The sequence below is a fragment of the Tachypleus tridentatus genome, chromosome 10, assembly GCF_004210375.1.
Source record: "Tachypleus tridentatus isolate NWPU-2018 chromosome 10, ASM421037v1, whole genome shotgun sequence".
NCBI lineage: Eukaryota > Metazoa > Arthropoda > Merostomata > Xiphosura > Limulidae > Tachypleus > Tachypleus tridentatus.
In genome coordinates, this window is record NC_134834.1 from 67842049 (window position 1) to 67863137 (window position 21089).

The window sequence follows — 21089 nt, forward strand, 5'->3', positions numbered from 1 at the left end:
TACATAACATTGCTTATTTAATTCCTCGCACCTTCGAGTTGTGTATAGTATATACCCTAAATTAGCAGGTACATTATAAAAGAAAACTGAACTCGCCAAACAAAACCAAGAAAAACATAATAACTTACATACTGGCTAGGTTTATCAATAACATGAACACATTTACAGTTCTCTTAATTCCTTATGTGTTAGTTTACTTTAATAACAAACCGTCAAGCTTATTACAGTTATGACGTATGTTGCGTGAATGATGATAAACCTAATAACGTCTACCAACCATACACGTACTGTGCTGTGAACTGATAAGCCGCCACCTGTCGAATACCGGTTGTTAACATAAAGCTAGCGACTATTCTAAAGTACTAATTTATATTCTTATCATAGTAAAAAACAGAGGACCAGAAAAAAGACAATATCAGTTTGATAAAGAATACTGATGAAGGAAGACTGTTTTTGAGCTGTTACCGAGCAAATCGTCCATGCTGCACCAGGAATGAAGAACGGACGACATTTTCGTGATACAAAAATTTGGTATGGTTTTTATTAAGCTCAGCTTATTTAGACTCAAGAGGAAAGTTACCTTAGTTAACGATAAATGTTCAGTTACTCCGTTAACTTAAACTTTACATTCAGTAATAAATATGACATTCATTTGATTTTGGATACATTCATATCTATAGAATATATCTAGAGATAATGCTTACATTATTTTCAGGTAAAATTTTCGTAGTCACCACAAGCTCAGTTGACTCTTCTAGTCAGCTTAACCTTATTAAGTCTATGAGAATTAGTATAATTAATTAGTAACGAAGATCACCTAAATCGACTGTATTCTAGTCACTACAGTTTAAGTGACACTGTAAATTCATTAATAATTAAAGTTTCGTAAATCGATTCTACTCTTGAAGTCAAAGTTACCTAAGCTTGCTGTATTATAATTGAGTTAACATAAATTACTTAAATTTGCAGCATTAAATAAATGAGCAATAGTGAAATGTATTTAAACTGACTTTATAGTAGTCAAGTTAACCTAGGTTGTTGGAAGAGTTAGAATTACATAACTCAACCAGAGTCAACATTATTTCAGGTGACTATATCGTATTAATAAATCTAACCTAAGTTGTTGTAATAGACACTTTAACATGAATCAGCAACAGTGTCACTTAAACTGATTCTATTCTGGTCACGTTAACCCAAATTACTGAAATACTTACTACTACATGATTCAACAACAGAAAGTGTCATTTAGGTTGAATTGGTTTGAACTTAAATAACATTGTATAATACGAATTTAATTAATAATGTATATTCTGATATTCTTATTGTGGCTGTTTACTTCTACCTTTTTCTAATTTTATCCTATAAAATATCAGAGATAGAAACTTTAAATAATATAAATTATTCTTTACTTCGATTGACTCTGCTTTAGCATAGCTTTACTGCTCCCAACTAACTAATTGGATTTTAATATTTGTAATTTTAAACGTTTTTGTAGCATAACATTTATTGATTTGTTTATTTTTTAATTTCACGCAAAGCTATACGAGGGCTAGCTGCACTAGCCGTCCCTAATTTAGCACTGTAAGACTGGATGGAAGGCAACTAGTCATCACCACCCATCGCCAACTCTTGGGCTACTCTTTTACTAACGAATAGTAGAATTGACTGTAACATTATAACACATCCACGGCTGAAAAAGCGAGCATGTTTGGGGCGACGGGGGTATATAGCATAACATAAAGTAGAGTTTTATACTTTTTCAACAGTTCTACTGTGACATTTAAATAGCGTAACAGAGTGCCTTCAGACACACTGTTGTTCCTCTGAAATACATTTTTCTGATAGTTATTAGAGATGTTGCATTCTTCAAGGATATTTGGTATAGTTTAATGTTTACGATTCAAGCTTTGGAAACTGATAATGTTTTATGAATAATAACATAACTCATTGGTTCATAATATTTCTCAGTAACGAATATTATGCTTGCTGATTGTGACTAACAGTGTTGTGTATTTGTCAAGGTCCTTTCCATTGACACTTGCCTGCTGCCTTCAGTTTGAATCCGAGACAAGTGGAAGTGCTACGTAATAATCTGGAAAATTCGAATAAATGTTGTATTAACACAAGTATTATTCGTTTATTTGTCATTTGAAAAACATCACCATGAAATTCTCATTTATGAGCTTTTCTGTGAATAACTCCTGTTTGGTTAGTGAGAGACGATAAAATAAAACTTTATTTTCCAACACCCCTACTTGTGTAGAATACGTTAATGATTTTTTGACCAACTGAAAATGTTTATAAAAGACTAGATATGTGAATCAAATATGATTTCTAGAAACCTTTATCAAGTAGTATATTAAAAATATAATGGGTGTGTTTGTAATTAAACACCAAGCTACACAAGGGGCTATTCGTGCTCTGCCCACCACGGGTATCGAAACTCGATTTCTAGCTTTGTAAGTTTACAGACATGCCGCTGTGCCACTGAGGGATGAAAACACACTGAATATTCATGTTTTCTTTATGGCTGTGCCACTGAGGGATGAGAACACACTGGATATTCATGTTTTCTTTATGGCTGTGCTACTGAGGGATGAGAACACATTGGATATTAATGTTTTCTTTATAGAAATTGCCCCCTTAGGAACGGATAGGTTGTTGTTTGCTCTAAAGCAGCTGTCCAAAGATAAAAGTGATAGGGAAAGTCATAGATAGGCGCTCTGTAATAAAAATGCTGTTTGATCTTGTATCAGGCATGCTTTAAAAAATTGTACACGACTTCTCGTATGTTGGATTAAAAACTCTTCCTAAAAATGAAATTATTTATCTTTTTCATTTTTATATTTTAAGCAAAAACGTTTTATTCTTACACTGAACTTTCATTTGAGCTAGCACAATTCTGAAATAAATAACAATTTTACCATTCGTTCCTGTGTAAAATCTCCTATCTACAAAAAGTTAAACTTAGTATTGCTTTGCTTTATGTAAGTCTAATGTAGTCATTAGACTTTAGGTTGAGTAAAATTATTCAGCGAGTAGAAAGTTAAACTCATTAAGTATCTCTTTATCATTAGGCCTAATTTAGTCATAATTTTGATCTTTCACCGCCATAAGATACTTTTGATTGTGTAAAATCGCTCAGAAACTAGAAAGATATATTCATTAAGTATCTAATTGTCTGTTGGATTAGTTTAGTCATAATTTTTATATTTTACCATTGTAAAACACTGTTGGTTGAGTAAAATCGTATATCGATTAAGGGCCTGGAATGGCAAAGCGCGTAAGGCGTGCGACTCGTAATCTGAGGGTCGCGGACTCGCGCCCGCGTCGCGCCAAACATGCTCGCCCTCCCAGCCATGGGGACGTTATAATGTGACGATCAATCCCACTATTCGTTGGTACAAGAGTAGCCCAAGAGTTGGCGGTGGGTGGTGATGACTAGCTGCCTTCCATTTAGTCTTACACTGCTAAATTAGGGACGGCTAGCACAGATAGCCCTCGAGTAGCTTTGTGCGAAATTCAAAAAAAAAAAAACAGTATATCGATTAGAAAGCTAAACTTATTAGGTATATCATTTTCTGTAGGTCTAATTTAGTTATAACTTTGATCTATTACCATCAAAGTACACTCTTAATTAAGTTAAATTACCTAGTTACCAAAATTTTAAACTACTGAGAGTGTCACCGTTTGTAGGAGGTCATCGTATTACTTTCAAACATATTCACAACTACAAGGTCGTGTTATTAGTTTTCTATGCTTGACATCAGATTTTAAGTTTTTGTCTTGCGTAACCAGTTGACGTCATCTGACAGTACATTCTTTCAAGTGCATGCTCGATAACAGGATGTGTAATCTATGATTCTCATATCAGCAGCGACAAAAACCTCTAATAGGCTTGTTTGTTTGTTCACCTGAAAAACACCTTATGTACACAAAAGACTAAACGACTCTCAGATACTTTTATGTTTCTGATATAAACAACCCTAGCTTTTTAGTTACAGATCAGAGGGAAAGTGACCTGTTAATATCACCAGCCACCTGAAGCGGTGACTGTATTGACTGTTAATTTTATAACGCACCTTCAGCTGAAAATGCAAAGCATGTTTGGTTTCACCACGTTTTGTTAAAAATTAATCACCCATTTACGTTTCTTGTAGTCTAGCTGACAATTTAAAATAATATTTTGAAGATGTTACAGTATAAGGACACGCACGTACATAAACATTTATTTTAACAAACAAATTACATGTCACCAATAATAAGAGTTTGTTTAATGCCTTAGTTTTCATCAGTGGCAAGAATATATTGTTCCATTCTCAAACATACTGTCCTAATCTAAGTAAAAGAATACATTAACTTATAACATGAAGAAAACAGAACCATGTGGAAAAGGGATCTCCAAAATTATCGCATCGACCCTGTTTATAAGTGAGTCTTTCATGAGTTACCCACTGTGACCGGCTAACTCCTATGTACTAGAAGTGTTCATTTTGTGTATTTTACAAATGGTTATGTACGATTTAAGAACGAATGTTACGAGATGGGCCATGATAGACACAAATATATCAGTTTTACATATGTCATAAGTAGACCTTTCAGGAACTGGGACTGAGTTAGGTTATGTAGGGCTCTGAGGTAGCTTTCCCACACAGATATATACCACTGATAGTCAAGTCACAATGTTTTTCCACAGCTTCTGTTTAAAAGATACTACATTTTACCAGCTTCCGCCTTAGAAACAGTTTATCACATAGCTCCCTGGATATTTGATTTAGCATGTTTTCGTTCATCCAGTGCGGTTATTGGTAAAAACCCCAACCAATTGTAAATGTATAGAAGTTAAGGTCAAAGACAGTGAATCAGAACATGCACACAGAAACGTATAAAAACGGTGTGCTAATTTAATTATCTTACATAATAAACCTCTATTCTATTAAACTGTATACTAACTGCTAAAAAAAGCGTTTCTGTCTCCTACATATATGAAAACCTGGGTTTTTAGCATTTTAAGCCTTCAGACTTGCCAGCGTTTTGATTACCTACGGTGGACATAGCAAATAGCCAAATGTTGCTTTATTCTAAAAGAAACGAAAAACAAAGCCACAGCAAGGTCACGAACTTGCTTGTTTGTTTTTCTCTTATATCAAATCCACATCGAGCTATCTGCTGTGTCCATCAATGAGAATCGAACTCTTGGTTTTAGCGTTTGCTGTAAACTTACTGCTGTCCCAGCGGGGAACGTTCACGAAATTAAACAACAACTAGTCCATGTTAGAAATTTCAATATTTGAAACAAATGGTTGAATTGAGTGAGCATCGGTGGTAAGTTTAAAGGCTCATAGTCTTGGATATCCCTAGTAGAACAGCAGAGACAACTCGTAGTGTATCTTTGTGCTACACGACAAACAAGTTAAACATTTACATTACATGAAATTTTAAATTTGGAAAACTCTGAAATATTTTTTAAAAAAGTTGAAAAGTGCTTTTAAAATTTCATAAATGTGTACTATGAGTAAATTATTTCGAAAAATGTTTGTTTTGGAATTTCGCACAAAGCTACTCGAGGGCTATCTGTGCTAGCCGTCCCTAATTTAGCAGTGTAAGACTAGAGGGAAGGCAGCTAGTCATCACCACCCATCACCAACTCTTGGGCTACTCTTTTATCAACGAAAAGTGGGATTGACCGTCACATTATAACGCCCCCACGGGTGGGAGAGCGAGCATGTTTGGCGCGACTCGGGCGCGAACCCGCGATCCTCAGATTACGAAGCGCACGCCTTAACGCGCTAGGCCATGCCAGGCCATCGAAAAATGTAGAAACAAAATCAAATCATTTCTTTAAAAAAAAAAGAGTTTCGTCTAATACATTTAGAAATAGTCAATAAATTGGCCATGATCAAAAATATGTTTTAATGTTAAATTAAGTCTAAAATCATACTGTTAAAGATTTATCTCGGGCTTTTGAAAGTAATTGAATTTTCTAATAAAAATTCAGTTAAAAATCATTTGGTCAGTGAAGAATCTTCATAAACTCACGTAAAGAGTAACATAAGTTTTCTTTTTTAAGAAAATTCGGAATATGTTAATAATTATAGTACTATTTTGATAGCAGTAAAGGAAATAATTTTAATAGTAAGGTAGGCGTGACGTAGCCCTGACGGTGGTAAAGTCTGGATTATTGTGCTTTCGAGCCGGTTTCAAATCGTTCAATATCACAAAATACTCCCCACAATTTAAGATGAAAGTACGTTATAAGACTCACAGTCAATTCATTAGAGTGGGTGAAGAACAGTGGGGCGCTGTTGATTAGCTGCTTTCGTCCTCGTCAGCGGTTCAAAATCAGGGAGGGAGAAATATAAAGCCTTATTAGCTTTTACATAAATGCAGACTCTTACAGAAAGTAAAAACGTTTTTTCTACTTGGATCTGCAGTTTATATATATACGTGTGTATATAAAGATTATTAAACCACAGAAGTCGGTTTCTTAGTATTTAAAAATCAAACCCTAATTGCTATTGAGTAAATAGATGAAGTTAATGGTATTGGAATTTTCAATGTAATTTGTTGCAGATATAAAGTTAACATACATCGCAAAAAATCTGTTTTTATACCAGTGTTCTGTTCGTATAGTCCATTGTGTGGCTTTGTGGTTAACAACAACTCAAGCTCTAAAATCAATAACCGTGACAGGTAATAACAAACAGTAAGGTTAAAACAATTCTATACACCTCTTAAGAAGAACGAGTAGAATCCAATATTCTGAAATGTGAACACTTGTGTTAGAAAAAAAACATTTCTAAAATGTTGCATATGGACTCTTTAGAGTTCTATTTCTAAACACTGTTTATCATACAATTCTATCATTCTGTCCAACAACCTACTTCTGAGGGTCGCGGACTCGAGTCCCCGTCAAACCAAACATGCTCACTCTTTTAGCCTCGGGGAAATTATTATGTTACCGTCAATCCCACTATTCGTTGGTAAAAGAGTAGCCCAAGAGTTGGCGATAGATGGTGATGACTACCTTCCTTCCCTCTAGTCTTACACTGCTAAATTATGAATGGCTAGTGCAGATAGCCCTCTTGTAGCTTTGCGTAAAATTAAAAAAAGAAAAACAACCTATACTATGTGTAAACACAAAAATAAATCACAGTGAGAGAAGCACAAGACTCGTATGCTTTTGGAATTGAAACCTCCTTTCCATTACAGCTTGAGTTTCCGGGCTCTTTTATCATAGTTAACAATATTTTATTCCTAGATAACTATTCAATCAAAAGATCCTCTCCACAAATGTTTTGATTAACCACAGTTTGATATCAGATACCGGAGACTTGTGCTGCTATAAGGATATATACATGTATTACTAAATATTTATATATAATTTGTTTTGATTTTTAACACATAGCTATTTTACAGCTTAACAGCTCACATACATCAATCTACCATATATTTAAATTAAGAACCGCATTAAAACTACAGCCACCATTGTGTTAAGCTTTAAACAATTCAGTCAATAGTTAGTTTGATCTTTATCGGGGCCATTAACATGGTATTATGGATCTGAATGATGTCAAAGTTATCAACTGTTAACCCTACTCTACGGAGAGAGTTTGATGGTAGAGGAGAAGAAATTCCAGACATAATATATAGGGATACTGAAAATACTGTAAATACGAATTTCACGGGTGCTAAAGTTAAACAGACTCAGTATGAACACCATATGATGGGCAAAAGAATTTTTAATCTTCAAATAAACACCAATCTTTGCTCCGACTTGTTAGACTATGAGTCAGCATGATATTTTCAATTCAAAGACGTGTCTTTAGTACAAATACTTTAGTAACACTCGTGATTTTTTGTACAACAGACATATTGTAGCTGTGTCAATATACCTTTTATAATACCAGATTAGTTCAATGGACCGGTATCGCGCATATTCAGCTAAGATTATTTGTTTAAAGATGGACAGTTATTCTTTGATAGATTGTTTAGGCAGAGTATTCATGATGAAATTTTGTAAAATGGACGGCAATTGTCTGTTGTGGAGACACAAGTATTAAGGACGACGTTTCGAAAGTCTTGCGCCTTTCCCCCTCTACACTTGTGTCTTCATTACCGTCCATTCTACAAAGTTTCATCATGGACATGTTTTCTACGTGCAAGTCAATAAGGTTCATGAAAATACAATTTGTGTTGTAATGATCTGTGAAAATGTACTAAACACATTATTTTTTTACTCCTTCTTTTATCAGCCAAACGTACACAACGCCATAGTCATGTTTTCCATGTGTTGCTACTGTTTTAAATTTAAGTATAATATATTCCCCAAGAGATGGACCTGGTCACGATTTCACGCTTCCGAAGATGACGTCTCCGAAGCAGTATGTTTGAGTAACCATCATCTCCCACCAGGTTAGTAACGCTGGAGTCGATATTTTACGCAGTAAATTAGCTAATGGTTTCACTTTTTGCTGATGAAGGAAATCTTATAATAATGCAACACATGTTACTAAAACGGTTATAATACGAATGTATACATATATATAAGTTAACATGATGATAAAAAATATCGTGTTGACCAAATAACTACCGTGTATCATAGGGTTTAAAATATAAATCGGCGAGATACGTGACAGCTACGGCCAGTATTAAGGTACGTCGTAACGGAATATACAAAAACTATGCTGACACTGTTTGGTGTTTATTAGATAATTTCCCTTGTATTTAAATTGAATAACAGACCAATAGAAGCACTATCATCATCAATAAAGAAACTTGTAACATCTTATCCTCCATCTGTGATAAGAAAAGTAAAGCGTCGTTTACCAGGTGGGAATCCATGAACACACAGGTTAGTGGCAAAGGTCGTTCACATACTCTGGAAATAGTATGTAAAATTATCAAATAATTTATCCAAATGGAAAAGCGAACCAAGTACACAAATTGATTTTTCGACATATCCGATAAATCGTAGCATGTCTCAAAAACACAGAAGAACCAAACGGGTGGATGCAGCGTTCTATTGGTTTATGTGAGATAGAACTCATTAGACAAGCACTGAGAAAATTCAACTACCTTGCACCAGATGGCTTTTAGGAAAATACAGGGGAAGGGGATTTGCTTCGAACATGATAACTTTACGACGGAAAATCTTGCAATGGAAACTACGTTGCAGCGCTATTTTTAGACACTTTATCGGCAATAGGGCATGACCAAAAGTGGTGGCATGGACTATAACGACGTGGAGATGCCACAAAATAATTCGAATATAATGTACTCAAACTGTGTATTATAAAATCTTCCAGATTCATGCTCATTAAACTGTTTAATAACACGTAGAAAGTATTACTTGAATATGCACACATGCTGAACGTACATTAAATTGTTATTAACTTCCAATTATGTGTTTAATCAGTAGTCGGATTCTGATTGTGGGCTTTCCCGGAAATTCTATTTTACTTATGGAACGCTTGCTGACGTATACCTTAGTTGAGAAACTTGCTTATACCATTAGTAAAGAAGTATAGGTTAAGTAATAATAATGTTTCATAAACAAGAGGAAACAAAAACAGATCTCCGTTTTTAACTATAAAATATTATATGTATATATATATATATGTTAATTTACTAAATAATGCTCAGTATTTTTTCTATATTTGCTCATAATTATTAACTAGAACATATAACAGTTAAAGTGGCATTAACGAAGGTACTTTACCATGTTATAATACCATTACTTCATAATTTACGCTTAATATAAAGTATCACATTTGAGAGTAAATGTTGTTTAAGACTTATATTCCTATTTTCATTTCAGTTCATAGAAGAACGTTAAATCGCTAGTATACTTTATATATCTGAAATAGGACATCAAAAACTTGGTGTGACGTTGTCAAACACCGAAGAAGGATGGACAGGGAGAGAAAGAAGGTTTTCCATGTACTCAGTAAGCACTGATGCTAGCACTGTCTCTACGTCACTCCAGTTCTCTGACACCTCACAATCAACACCTCACAAGTTAGAAGAAACCGAGTCTCCGTGGCAGTCTCTAGAGGATTTCGACTTGGATGAAACATGTGAAAATAATGATATGGATAGTGATGGTTTTGGATACCTTTTATTTAACACTGACTACGATAATGAAAACAACAGGTAACGACAATATATTTGTAAAAACGGCTGGTTGGGGTTGAGAAAATGTTTTATGTAGAGGAGCGAACAAAAAAAATTCTCAACCCAAACCAACCGTTTTTACATGTATATTTTTTTCTACAAGTGGGTTTTCTCGTCATCACTGACGTAACTACAATGTTATAATAACATTTATGTCAACTAGAGTTTATTTTGTTTACGGTTTTTTATCATCTTAGTTTATTTTCCAGCGTTAAAATATTGACTTTTTATGAGCAGTAATAATTTTGGATATTCTTTACTCAACACTAATAAAAACAATAGAACGATAAAAACAACTGATAATAATTATTTAAAAATGCTGATTTACCTTATCACTATAATAGTTTAATTTCTAACGTTGGGTACTACCTGTCTGACTTTTATTTTTTAGGGAGCGACTTGCTAACCTTCAACGTACAACTTGATTTATAAGAGTAATTTCAATGGTTTAAGCATTAACCTCGAGACAGCGGGCACCAATCATAATCTATTGTTTAGTATTTTCTCAACGTGTGATTAAAATAACTTGGTTCATAAAACCTTGATATTAATTATTCCTACACAGTGAGAATCTTTTAGCCACAGCGTACAATTAGTATACCTTTCAAAATAGATTTCTCGAAACTGTACCTCATAAATATACACACATAATCTTGTGAGTTATATCTGTAATTATGAAAAATAGCATTGTACCCTACATTTTATTATCATTTTTATATGAAATAATCAAAATTCATTGTGCATTGCTCCGTTCATTCATGCAATTTTCCTGTTTTGTAACTATGATAACGTATTATATTCTGTAGTGTTATCTTACAGTATAACACAAGTTTAATCAATCTGGGTTGACAAAAAAGAAATAATGTGGGTTGATGTTTACTTTTCTGTTGTTACGTATCTTCCCCACCAACAGGTTGACGGTGTTTCTGAAGAAAGCAGAAGACCTTCCTTACATGGGACAAGAAAAAACGTATGATACCTTTGTCCGAGTAACTGTTCTGCCCTGTAAGAGAAAGTACTTCAAGAGTTCTAGAATTGTTAAAAATGCCCTCAATCCAGAGTTTCAGGAGTATTTCACTTTTCCAATAGAGAAAAAAGACCTACAGAAACAAACGTTGCGACTGTCTCTATTTGATTACTCTAGACAAGGCAGACATGATGCTATCGGCCACGTTCTGGTTTCAATGTACCAAGTGGTTCTTCAGAGGACCAAAAATTACCGTATTCCCTTAACGCCTCAGTCGTTGGTAAGTACAGTCGGACTTAATTAATAAGTGGGTATCGCTTCCAGTTCTGAATAAAATAGTTTGTAATAAGTATACAAACGATGAAGTGGAAGTGACAATTAAGAAGTAATCATACCAGATGCTGGTAAGTAGATATATCATGGTTCTTGATAAAGATGTAAGAATTCTGGTTTTTCGTAAGAAGGTAGAATCTAAAATCATAATAAAAATGGCAGAAATCTCAATATATAGGTATATATCGTAGGATTTAGAGAATAGATAGACCACAGGGTTCTTATTAAGTGGGTAGACGTACTTTCTACATTGATAGCTATCTTTGTACACCAATCCATTTGAAAGATATATATTTAATAGTGTTACATTATTCTTGTTTAAGATGTATATGTTTTACTAGTTAACCATAGTTCTAACATTTAACTTTATTTTTGATCAAACTAATAAGAGAAATTATTATTAGAAGAAATAAACTAGAGTCGCATGTACGTAGATCACTTTTTTGTTGGTTAAATTCCCGTAAAACTACTTGAGAGCTATATTGACTAGAGGAAAGGCAGATATTGAATAAGAACACTCTCTGCCAACTCTTGGGTTACTCTTCACCTATGAGTAGTGAGAATTATTATAGCGTTGTAACGCCTCTCATGGCTGAAAGGTTCAGCATAGTTGTGATGGAATTCGAACTCCATACCCGGCCCAGCTAGACTACATACTTTTTCTTAAGAAATTATAAACTCCATTGCTTGACAATAAGATAGTAAAAACAGCTTTTGACAATGTAATATGGACTTCAGTACGTATTTAAGAGTCGTGGGTTCGAATTCCCGTCGCGCCAAACATGCTCGCCCTTTCAACTGTGGGGGTGATATAATGTTACGGTCAATCCCACTATTCGTTGGAAAAAAGTAGCCCAAGAGTTGACCGTGGGTTTTGATGACTAGCTGCCTTCCCTCTACTCAAGTCTTAGACTGCTAAATTAGGGACGGCTAGCGCAGATAACCCTTTTGTAGCTTTGCGCGAAATACAAAATCAAACAAACTAGTACGTACCACTAATCTTATAGCAATGGAAAGCAAACTTCAGCTCCAGGAAAGTGAATAAACAATGCCATTTTTGGTAGGAAGATAAAATCTTCAGTTTCAGGTAACAAGATAAACACTAGTTCAAATAAGGAGGAAGATCGCTTCCTTTTAAGAAAATAAAAACAAAAACTACTCTTCAAGTAAATAATTAAATCACCCAGATCACATTAAGAATACATAAAATCCATATTCAGTTAAGTAATTGAACCACCTAGCTCACGGGAGAAGACGTGAACTCCAGATTCTGTTTAATAGTTAGGCCACCTACTTCAAGATAAAATGACATGTTCATTTTAGTTTTAGAGAAGTAGAATACTTCTGTATTTGTGTTGCACATTCAAAAGTTACAAAGGTTTAAGAAAGAATAATATTGCTCATTCATGAAAGTCACTCCCCCCCTCCTCAAGTAGTTCAGCATTAGGTCTCAAGGCTCATAACGACAAAAGCCAGCATTTGGTAATCGTGGTAAGCACAGTACAGGTAGCCAATCGTGCAGCTGTGCATCTAACAACAAATAAGCTGACTCCTTTACATCTGTATGGTTTTTTTTTATAGATGTGAAAAATCATGTTTACGGTAAGCAAATTTTGAAGAAAGGCTTAATTTTTTTAAAAGTATGCCATCTGTTAAAATAGATGTATCATTTATAAATGATTAAATATTGCTACAGGCATTGCATTCATGAAAAATATAAACTTTGACTAGCTACTTGAATTTTTTTGGCTTAAGTTAAAAAATATTTGAAAATCAAGAATAAATAAGTTAAATCCTGGTATCACTAGGTTCTTTAAATTTTAAAATATTTATATGTATATGATGAACATTCACTGTAGGAGGAATGATATTTTTATTAATTTTTCGCACATCTTACTGGACTAATACGAGATTCCAGTGAGAGAGCGTAGTAGAATTTCAACTGTGTGCAAAGTAGTAATCAGGCCAAACTAGTGTTGAACAAATACCTTGTAAACAGCTGTGTCCATGTAAGTTAGAGGTAAGCTTCAGAGCTAAAAAAGATAAATTTAGACCCTAAGAACAAACACAAAGCTGATAACCCAGTATATAGCCTTGAGTTAAAACAACACAAACAACAATGGTAGCTGCTTCACATTTTGAATTATTCTTACTGGAGCTTTGTGTTGAGCCAAGTTACGAATATTTTCTTTTTAATTGTAATGGTTCAGCACAATTTATCTTTCAAATAAATCTTTTTTTGTCGTATTTGGCATCACATATCATAGAACTTAATTCCACCTGTATCCAGGGTTATTCCAGAACTTATAAAATTGGATTCTCAGATTTACTAATTTCCTCCAAGAGTTACCTACCAGGTGCCGAATCACGGTGCCCGGAGAAAAAATATATCGTGGAACAAAGCTGAATTCTCTGACTTCAACTGAGTGTAAAAGAATAAGAAAGGCTAAATACAGTGTATAAAAATGAAAAGATCTTTCTTCAAACGACAAAAGTAAATAAAATGGTGGATTCACAAAGAACAACACCTTCACTGGAAATAGTACTCAGTGGCTCAAGTCTGATGTCAAACGTTCAGTACCTGTATACTGTATAGCTGTGTGCTTAACAGCATAAAAAAAAAAGAGACAGAGAAAACACAGCATTGTATACACTAACTGCAATTTTCCTCTTCTCGGAAATCATGTCCCTCCTATGTGACTGTTGGTCATTTTCATCAAAAAAGAAGGTTAAATAAGGTATCCTTGTACATTACTTGGCCTGTCAGTAAAATACATTGCTGTGTACTTTCTCATAGTAGTTATAACTTTACAAAAGTCTTTCGTGTGAGAAAGCGCTAGTGACATCTCAGAGCAGGGGTGAGCAACTTATATTTCATAGTGGCCACAGCTGTGGTTAATCAAAACAACGGTGGTCACACTATTCAAAAAATAAAAAATTGAAAGATATTAGTTAAATCAAAATAACTGCATTTCAACTAACCTTCAATGGGAAAATTTATGGGATTTTCATCAACAAGTTTCGTGAAATTTGGCTTAATATCTATGCTCAATGAACATCATAGCTCTGCCTCTAAATTTATGTCAATAAGCCGAAATCTGTATCTAGACTTGAGAAAATCTAGCGTAGAAAATGTTGCCTTACACACCCATGTGGATTCCAACATGGAAAATAATTTTAAAACTGCTATCTTTAAATTTGGAAAATTCTCATTTATCAGAATAATGAGCCACATCTCTTTGATAGAACATTTTTGTTTACCTTTTATGTGTTCAACACTTTGCAGGGTAAACATTTCGTCTTCAAATCTACACTTATCCAAAAACAAAAAAGATGTAATTTCCTCAGTGAAAGTTCTTAAATCAAATTGAAATGGATCATACAAAAATTCAAATATCAATTTCTAATGCTTAAATTCGGAGAAACGTGATTCAAATTTTTCAAATAGATTTTTGACACAGTTTACATAGAGATCATCTTTAGCATCAGAGAAATCATAGCCCTTATTATTTTCTAGAAAATTATTCAACTTTGCAAAATATGTTAAATCATTTTCTGTAATTGTTCCACAAGGAGGTTTAGATTTAATTGAAATTCATGAATAGACTGTGATTGCTCGCTTATTATTTTATCTCATCCCAGAAGCTTCATATTCAAATTATTCAAGTGAGCCATCATGTCACACAGAAAGTGCAAATAAGGAAGTAAATCGTTCCAAGACATTTTCTCTACTTAACCATCTTCCATTTTCAAAATCAGTAAGATGATCAAACGTACATTCACTGCTTTTCTTCAAAGACTCAATAAACTGTCGATGGATAAGGGAGCTTCCATTTCTAATATAATTCACAATTTTTACAACAATGTCCCTCAAATTTTTCAACTCATCACTTTTAGACATCTGAGCACATAAATTTTCCTGATGCAAAATGCAATGGAAAGATGGCAGTGTGGACTTTACATTATTTTCAATTAAATGCTGCTTCAAAAGAGAAACAAATCCTAATGTCACCCCAGTCATGGCGGGTGCATCGTCAGTTGTGACAGAAACCAGTTTTTAAAATCAGATTGAATTTTTTTGACATTTCAAAAAATTTGTCAAATATATTTTTTCCACATGTCCGATCTCGTAATCCACAAAGGCCAAGCACTTCTTCCCTCAATTGAAGACCTGAAGTTACATATCTAACCCAAAATATCAACTGTGCAGTGTCACTGACATATGTTGACTCATCTAGTGCTAAATAAAAATACAGACAGTTTTTAGTTGTTAAATCAGCTGATTTTCTGTCTCTTTCGCTTACTCTAGCATTCTGCGAATAATTATTCTTCGACGTAATTGCAAATTATTTACCTTATGAAGAATATTATCTTTTATTTTTGAATCATAATTCTCCCACAGAGTTTCAATGACCACAATCAATATTTCTTTTAATAGTTCAGCATCAGAAAATGATTTCATTTTTGAGCTAGAATCCAAGCTACGTTATAGCTAGCTAACTTAACTAGTTCTATCGATGATAAAAAATATTTTTAGGCCTCCATTTTGTTCATGAAGTTGTGCTTTCAGACGGCTAATTTCATTCATACGATTTTTGCTATCAACTGGAATTCTCACATTAAATTCCTTGTGAAAATTGTTAAAGTGTTACTTAAGGTTGTATACTTTATTATTCCTAAAAACTTTGTTAGACAAAAAACACACTGGCTTATTATTTGCTTCAATAACTGTAAATTTCAACTCCCAAATTTCATTAAATTCTCGTTTCACGCTTTTCAAATCACGCGCCGTTCTCTTTTCGGTAGTGATGCCAAAATCGATTAAATTGTCTTTATTTTCTGACTGTTCATCATCATCTGGATTCTTTCGTTTTCAAATGATTTACTTATCTATATTATGGGATTAAAAACAAAATATATTTAGACACTTGAAAGTTGCACATAAAAATATGTTTGCAAGTGCATGCAAAACAACTCACACTCGATAACAAACATCTTAACTTGACTGACATTATAAAATAGGCGGAGTCTGTGGCAGTGATGAAGCTCGCGACATCAGCGATGACGTCAGGCAGTGCAGTTGTTGATTACCAAAGTTGCCATAAAAAATAAATGATGGAAAAAGTTTATTTCTTAACTCGAGCTGGCCACATGTGGCCAGTGGCCATGGAGTTGCCCACTCCTGTCTTTGAGTTATGACCCAGAACAATAGATAACTAGGAAAAAGGAACTTGACTACTGAATAAATCCACTCATTGGAAAAAATCTTACTCTTGTACTTGCAGAAAACTTTAGTAAATATAAACAATAACCAATAATTTTGAATAAGTTAAATATACTTTAACAAAAGTTCAACAGTCAAATTACAATTATAAAAATACCTTTTAACAATAGTCCTTTTGGAAAATAAAATATGTCCATCATCAAAAAGATGATAAAATAAAGAAATACATACAGAAAATCTTATATAATTATCTGACCATTTTTAAGGTAAACAACACAAAGACAATATATACACAGAATACATACATGTGCGTACAAGGAACTATTTTTACAGTCACTTCAAAATATCCTTTAAATGGCAAAAACAACAAATTAAATTTAAACAAATTACAAATGGCACTAGCATATGTTCAGACTTATCAGTATCAATATAAATGATAAAAATTTAAAAGCAAATGCAGAAGATTGTTTCTACAATGATTTACAGCATCTGTATTTACTCAGGGCAATATGAGGTCTGGGCTTTTACTTTTATTTTAGCACCAACAGTAGGTCTTATAAGGTGGAAGAGGATCTTCTGCTGGCTGTTTTGGTCTGTCAGATAGTATATTTAGTTTTTGTAAGGACCTTGCATGTTTGAGTTAGTTTAGGTTGCAATAATTGGACCTTCTCTTTCATTCAGGATGGTGACTCTGAATACTTTTATAGTTCATGATTGTAGAGGGCTCAGGCCCTGTTTTACTCGACAGCTTTTCCTGACAATGATATGTAAGCAAGATAATCTGTCGTGAAGTTGGTTTGATTGTGATTGTTGTTTATGGCATACTCAGGGTCTTTAACCATTGAGGTAGATCGTGGGATTACTTGTATGGTGACCTTGGGCCGATTTAGAGGCTTTCATATTGACAAGATATTTCTGCCATCAAGTTCCATCTCAAGTAGATTATCCCAGTACGTCAACAAATCCTGAGAAGAATTTAGCCAGGAAAATATTTTCTTGGGTCATTGGATGTAATAATCCCACCAGAGATGCATATACATTTAATGAAAATGTCAGTGTGTAATGACACATTCACTTGTAAGTTGTAAATTGCATCTACATCGTTTTTGTTTTTGATAGATACATTTGGACTGACCAGAGAGATAAATGGCTTCGCTGATATTGTGGCCGTCCGCAGGTAATGCTGTCGCAGCTGAGTTCTCCCTTACAATCTGGAGATAGCTATCAATCCAGTGTTCATTCAGGATACCTACTCTTTAAGATTTTAGAATAAACCCTTTGAAGGAAATGGTTAGGTTCCATACGTCTAATACAACAATACATTGTCATCCATAACTTCTGCCATGTTGAAAGTGCAGCTAATCCCTTAGCCTTTGGGATGGCAAGAGTATAAATCCAAGTTTAAGAGTTCTTTAAAAAAGAAAGATTGCTCAGTATTATCTTTCTATGAAAGCATATAAACTTAGAAATTTACATTGGGCAACAATACAGCTGGTGAGATGAAATAAAACTAGCCAGAAAGTATTGATCATTAACAGAAAAGTCAGGATCAGAACTTTAAGGCTGAAGGAATTTTGATTCATCAGAAATTCACCTAGAAATTATAATTTAAAATTGTAATGGTACATGGACAGTATTTCTATGCTCTAAAATTATCTTAGATAAAGAGTGCTAAAACTATTCCTGTGGGTATGTGACATTACCACACGCTTATGTGTGTTCATATATATTACGTTTAGATAAGTTGACCCTTAAACCTGGCTCACACGTTTTCATCACATTTTGCACTTTACCAAAACTCATTTGTATTTCCTACTGTCATCATTATCATAAGAATGTCTTACATTGATCTCCTGTAATCAACCATATTCTCTTTGGTATCCAAATACAGTTCAGGATGTAGGAAAAATTGTTCCTATCCAAATGAATGAAACAGACTAGCCATTCTACAAGTATTAGTCTTTAGCGTCTGATCATTGAAATTCATTAACATTTGCAACATCTTTGAATTGGCCTCCTTTTAGATACAAACTAGCATGCCATTGCAGTAGTAACCTACGCAAGACATTTCCACCAACTATGGCTTGGAAGCTGTAATATTGTAACTTTTGTCATCTACGGGACGTTAAACTCACAGAATTTTCTTGGCATCATGAAATAAATAATCCCAGCAGAATTAAACTAAATTGAGACCTTTTAACTAAACCTTCTTTCAGAAAATAATAATATTTTTACACTCACTACTTTATATATTTGTACATACTCAGATCAACCTAACCTAAGTACAGCGTCTTACATTAAAATACATTTGCTGTTCTAGATTTCTGCAAGAACAAATGACCAAACTAATAGGATATTAAATGCGTAAGTCAATATACGTGCTTCATTTGGCATAACAGAAAAACAGATACACACACAAACCCAGTGTGGGTGTTTTTCTTATAGCAAAGCCACATCGGGCCATCTGCTGAGTTCACCGAGGAGAATCGAACCCCTGATTTTAGCGTTGTAAATCCGTAGACTTATATTTAGTATATACGTAGATTATATTATATTATTTATACATAGGTAGATGTAGTATAGAGAGTTTAGTGAGAATAATATGAATTTCTCTGTAAAAATCTATTCATTTGTTACCCAACATGAGTAATTTTTGAAAAATACTGGGTTACACATAGTCTTTTAAGTAACATAATAGTTAATAATGTCGTTTTAGCTGAGTTTCTGAGCTTCTAGCGATCATCTTCAGTTATGTAAACTCCTGACGTTCTAGACAATAGAAAATACTTCTACTGACACCTAACTGTGTGATTCTTAAGTAGCTATCACCCAATATCCTGTAGATATGTTCCAATGAGTCTGCTTGATAGCAGAGAAAGTAAGAGTTGCAAAACCCTTTTGGTTTTATTCATACTAAGATTAATAAACTGTCCTCACTTTGTAATAATTAAGTTGCCATAGAACTAAGGATGACATCATCACTAACTTGGCTGACTAGTAAATCTATTTTACACCTATTCTCCAGGCATTGTTTCATTTAGCTCATTTTATTTAGACAAATAATTACTTTTAGCTTTTTCGTCCTCATCAGCTAAGCTAAAAGGACATGAAACAGTAGTTTATTTTCCTTCTCATTCGATGGTCTCAATCCTTTATTCCTGCTCTAACCAATGCATAAGAAGTTCATCTGTAAAACGCAGCCTTTGCGTTTCATACGCTCGCTTGCCCTAGGTAACTGTTATAAATCATATGTTAATAGACTGTTCTATTGAAGTATGAGTCAAGGACATGTCCAGCTAGAGCTGAACTGCTTTCATACCACTGTTGGCTCATGACGAAAACTACAACAAATTACATCTAGGGAAAGTTGCTAACATGCAAGTTTGTGTGCATCAACTAACCCAGATGATGCTTCTCAATATATTCATCTGTACAATGCCACACATATACTCTAGGGATAGATCATACATCATATCAATAGGAAGCAATATATCCTTAGAGAACATGAGCTTCTTTAACAGGGAAACAATCAGTCAATCTCTGTGCCACCGCCTGGTGTGCAACCATGACGTATAGCAAATATTCATTGACTTTCACACGACTTTGAAGCTTTGCAAGCACAGAAGCCTAATATGTTCAGGTGGTTAGGGCGTTCCACTCGTAATCTGGGAGTCGCGAGTTCGAATCCTATCACACAAAATATGTTTGTACTTTTAGCTGTGGGGGCGTTATAATGTTACAGTCAATCCCACTATTCACTGGTAAAAAAGTAGCTCAAGAGCTGGCGGTAGGTGGTGATGACCAGCTGCTTTCACTTTAGTCTTACACTGCTAAATTAGGAAGGATTAGCGTAGACAGCTCTCGTGTAGTTTTGCGCGAAATTAAAAAACAAACAAACATTGGTTTAAAAATTCACATTATCATAAGATTAAGAATGGTAAGTTAAAGCGCAGCATTCTCATTGTAAGCTTTACTACTCTTTTAAAAGTGGCAAACACACTATACAAGCCAATTGGAATGATGCAAAACCTATACAAACAACATCAAGAGCTGTCAGTAAATTTATATATGCTCTTGTAATCCAGTTGGCTTGCTAGCAATCAAATGTCTGGTCCAAGATGTGTTCAGACATATTTTGTCCATAGCAGTGGAAAAACACCAACATTTACCACGCTCACCGATCTAAAATCAACACATTACTTGGGTGTGTATTCTTTCTTCCTCACATTCCTCACATACTGCAGACAAGTACATGCTCTGAAGTTTGTCCTTTGGTATGTATGTTAGCGCTAGCTATATCACTGCTGTTCCAGGAAAAATTGCGTGAGGTTTGTTTAATCGAATATTAAATATCTTTAACTATGCCATAACAAGTTACTATTGCTTTAT

General features: G+C 34.1%; 1 protein-coding gene across 4 annotated transcripts in view; it reads left to right on the top strand.

Annotated features, from left to right (window-relative positions):
- The first annotated feature begins 342 nt into the window (after positions 1-342).
- The window catches only part of LOC143229482 (synaptotagmin-1-like), a 32318-nt gene continuing 11571 nt past the window's right edge, over positions 343-21089 (top strand). The window contains exons 1-4 of one of the 4 annotated variants that reach the window (XM_076461860.1): positions 343-531; positions 8334-8415; positions 9821-10155; positions 11090-11423. In XM_076461860.1, coding sequence (XP_076317975.1) covers positions 9941-10155; positions 11090-11423 — 549 coding nt within the window. In that variant the 5' untranslated portion in view covers positions 343-531; positions 8334-8415; positions 9821-9940. Of the gene's footprint in view, positions 532-8255; positions 8416-9820; positions 10156-11089; positions 11424-21089 lie in introns of those variants that run through there. The other 3 variants (XM_076461858.1, XM_076461859.1, XM_076461861.1) reach the window with 3 other exon arrangements.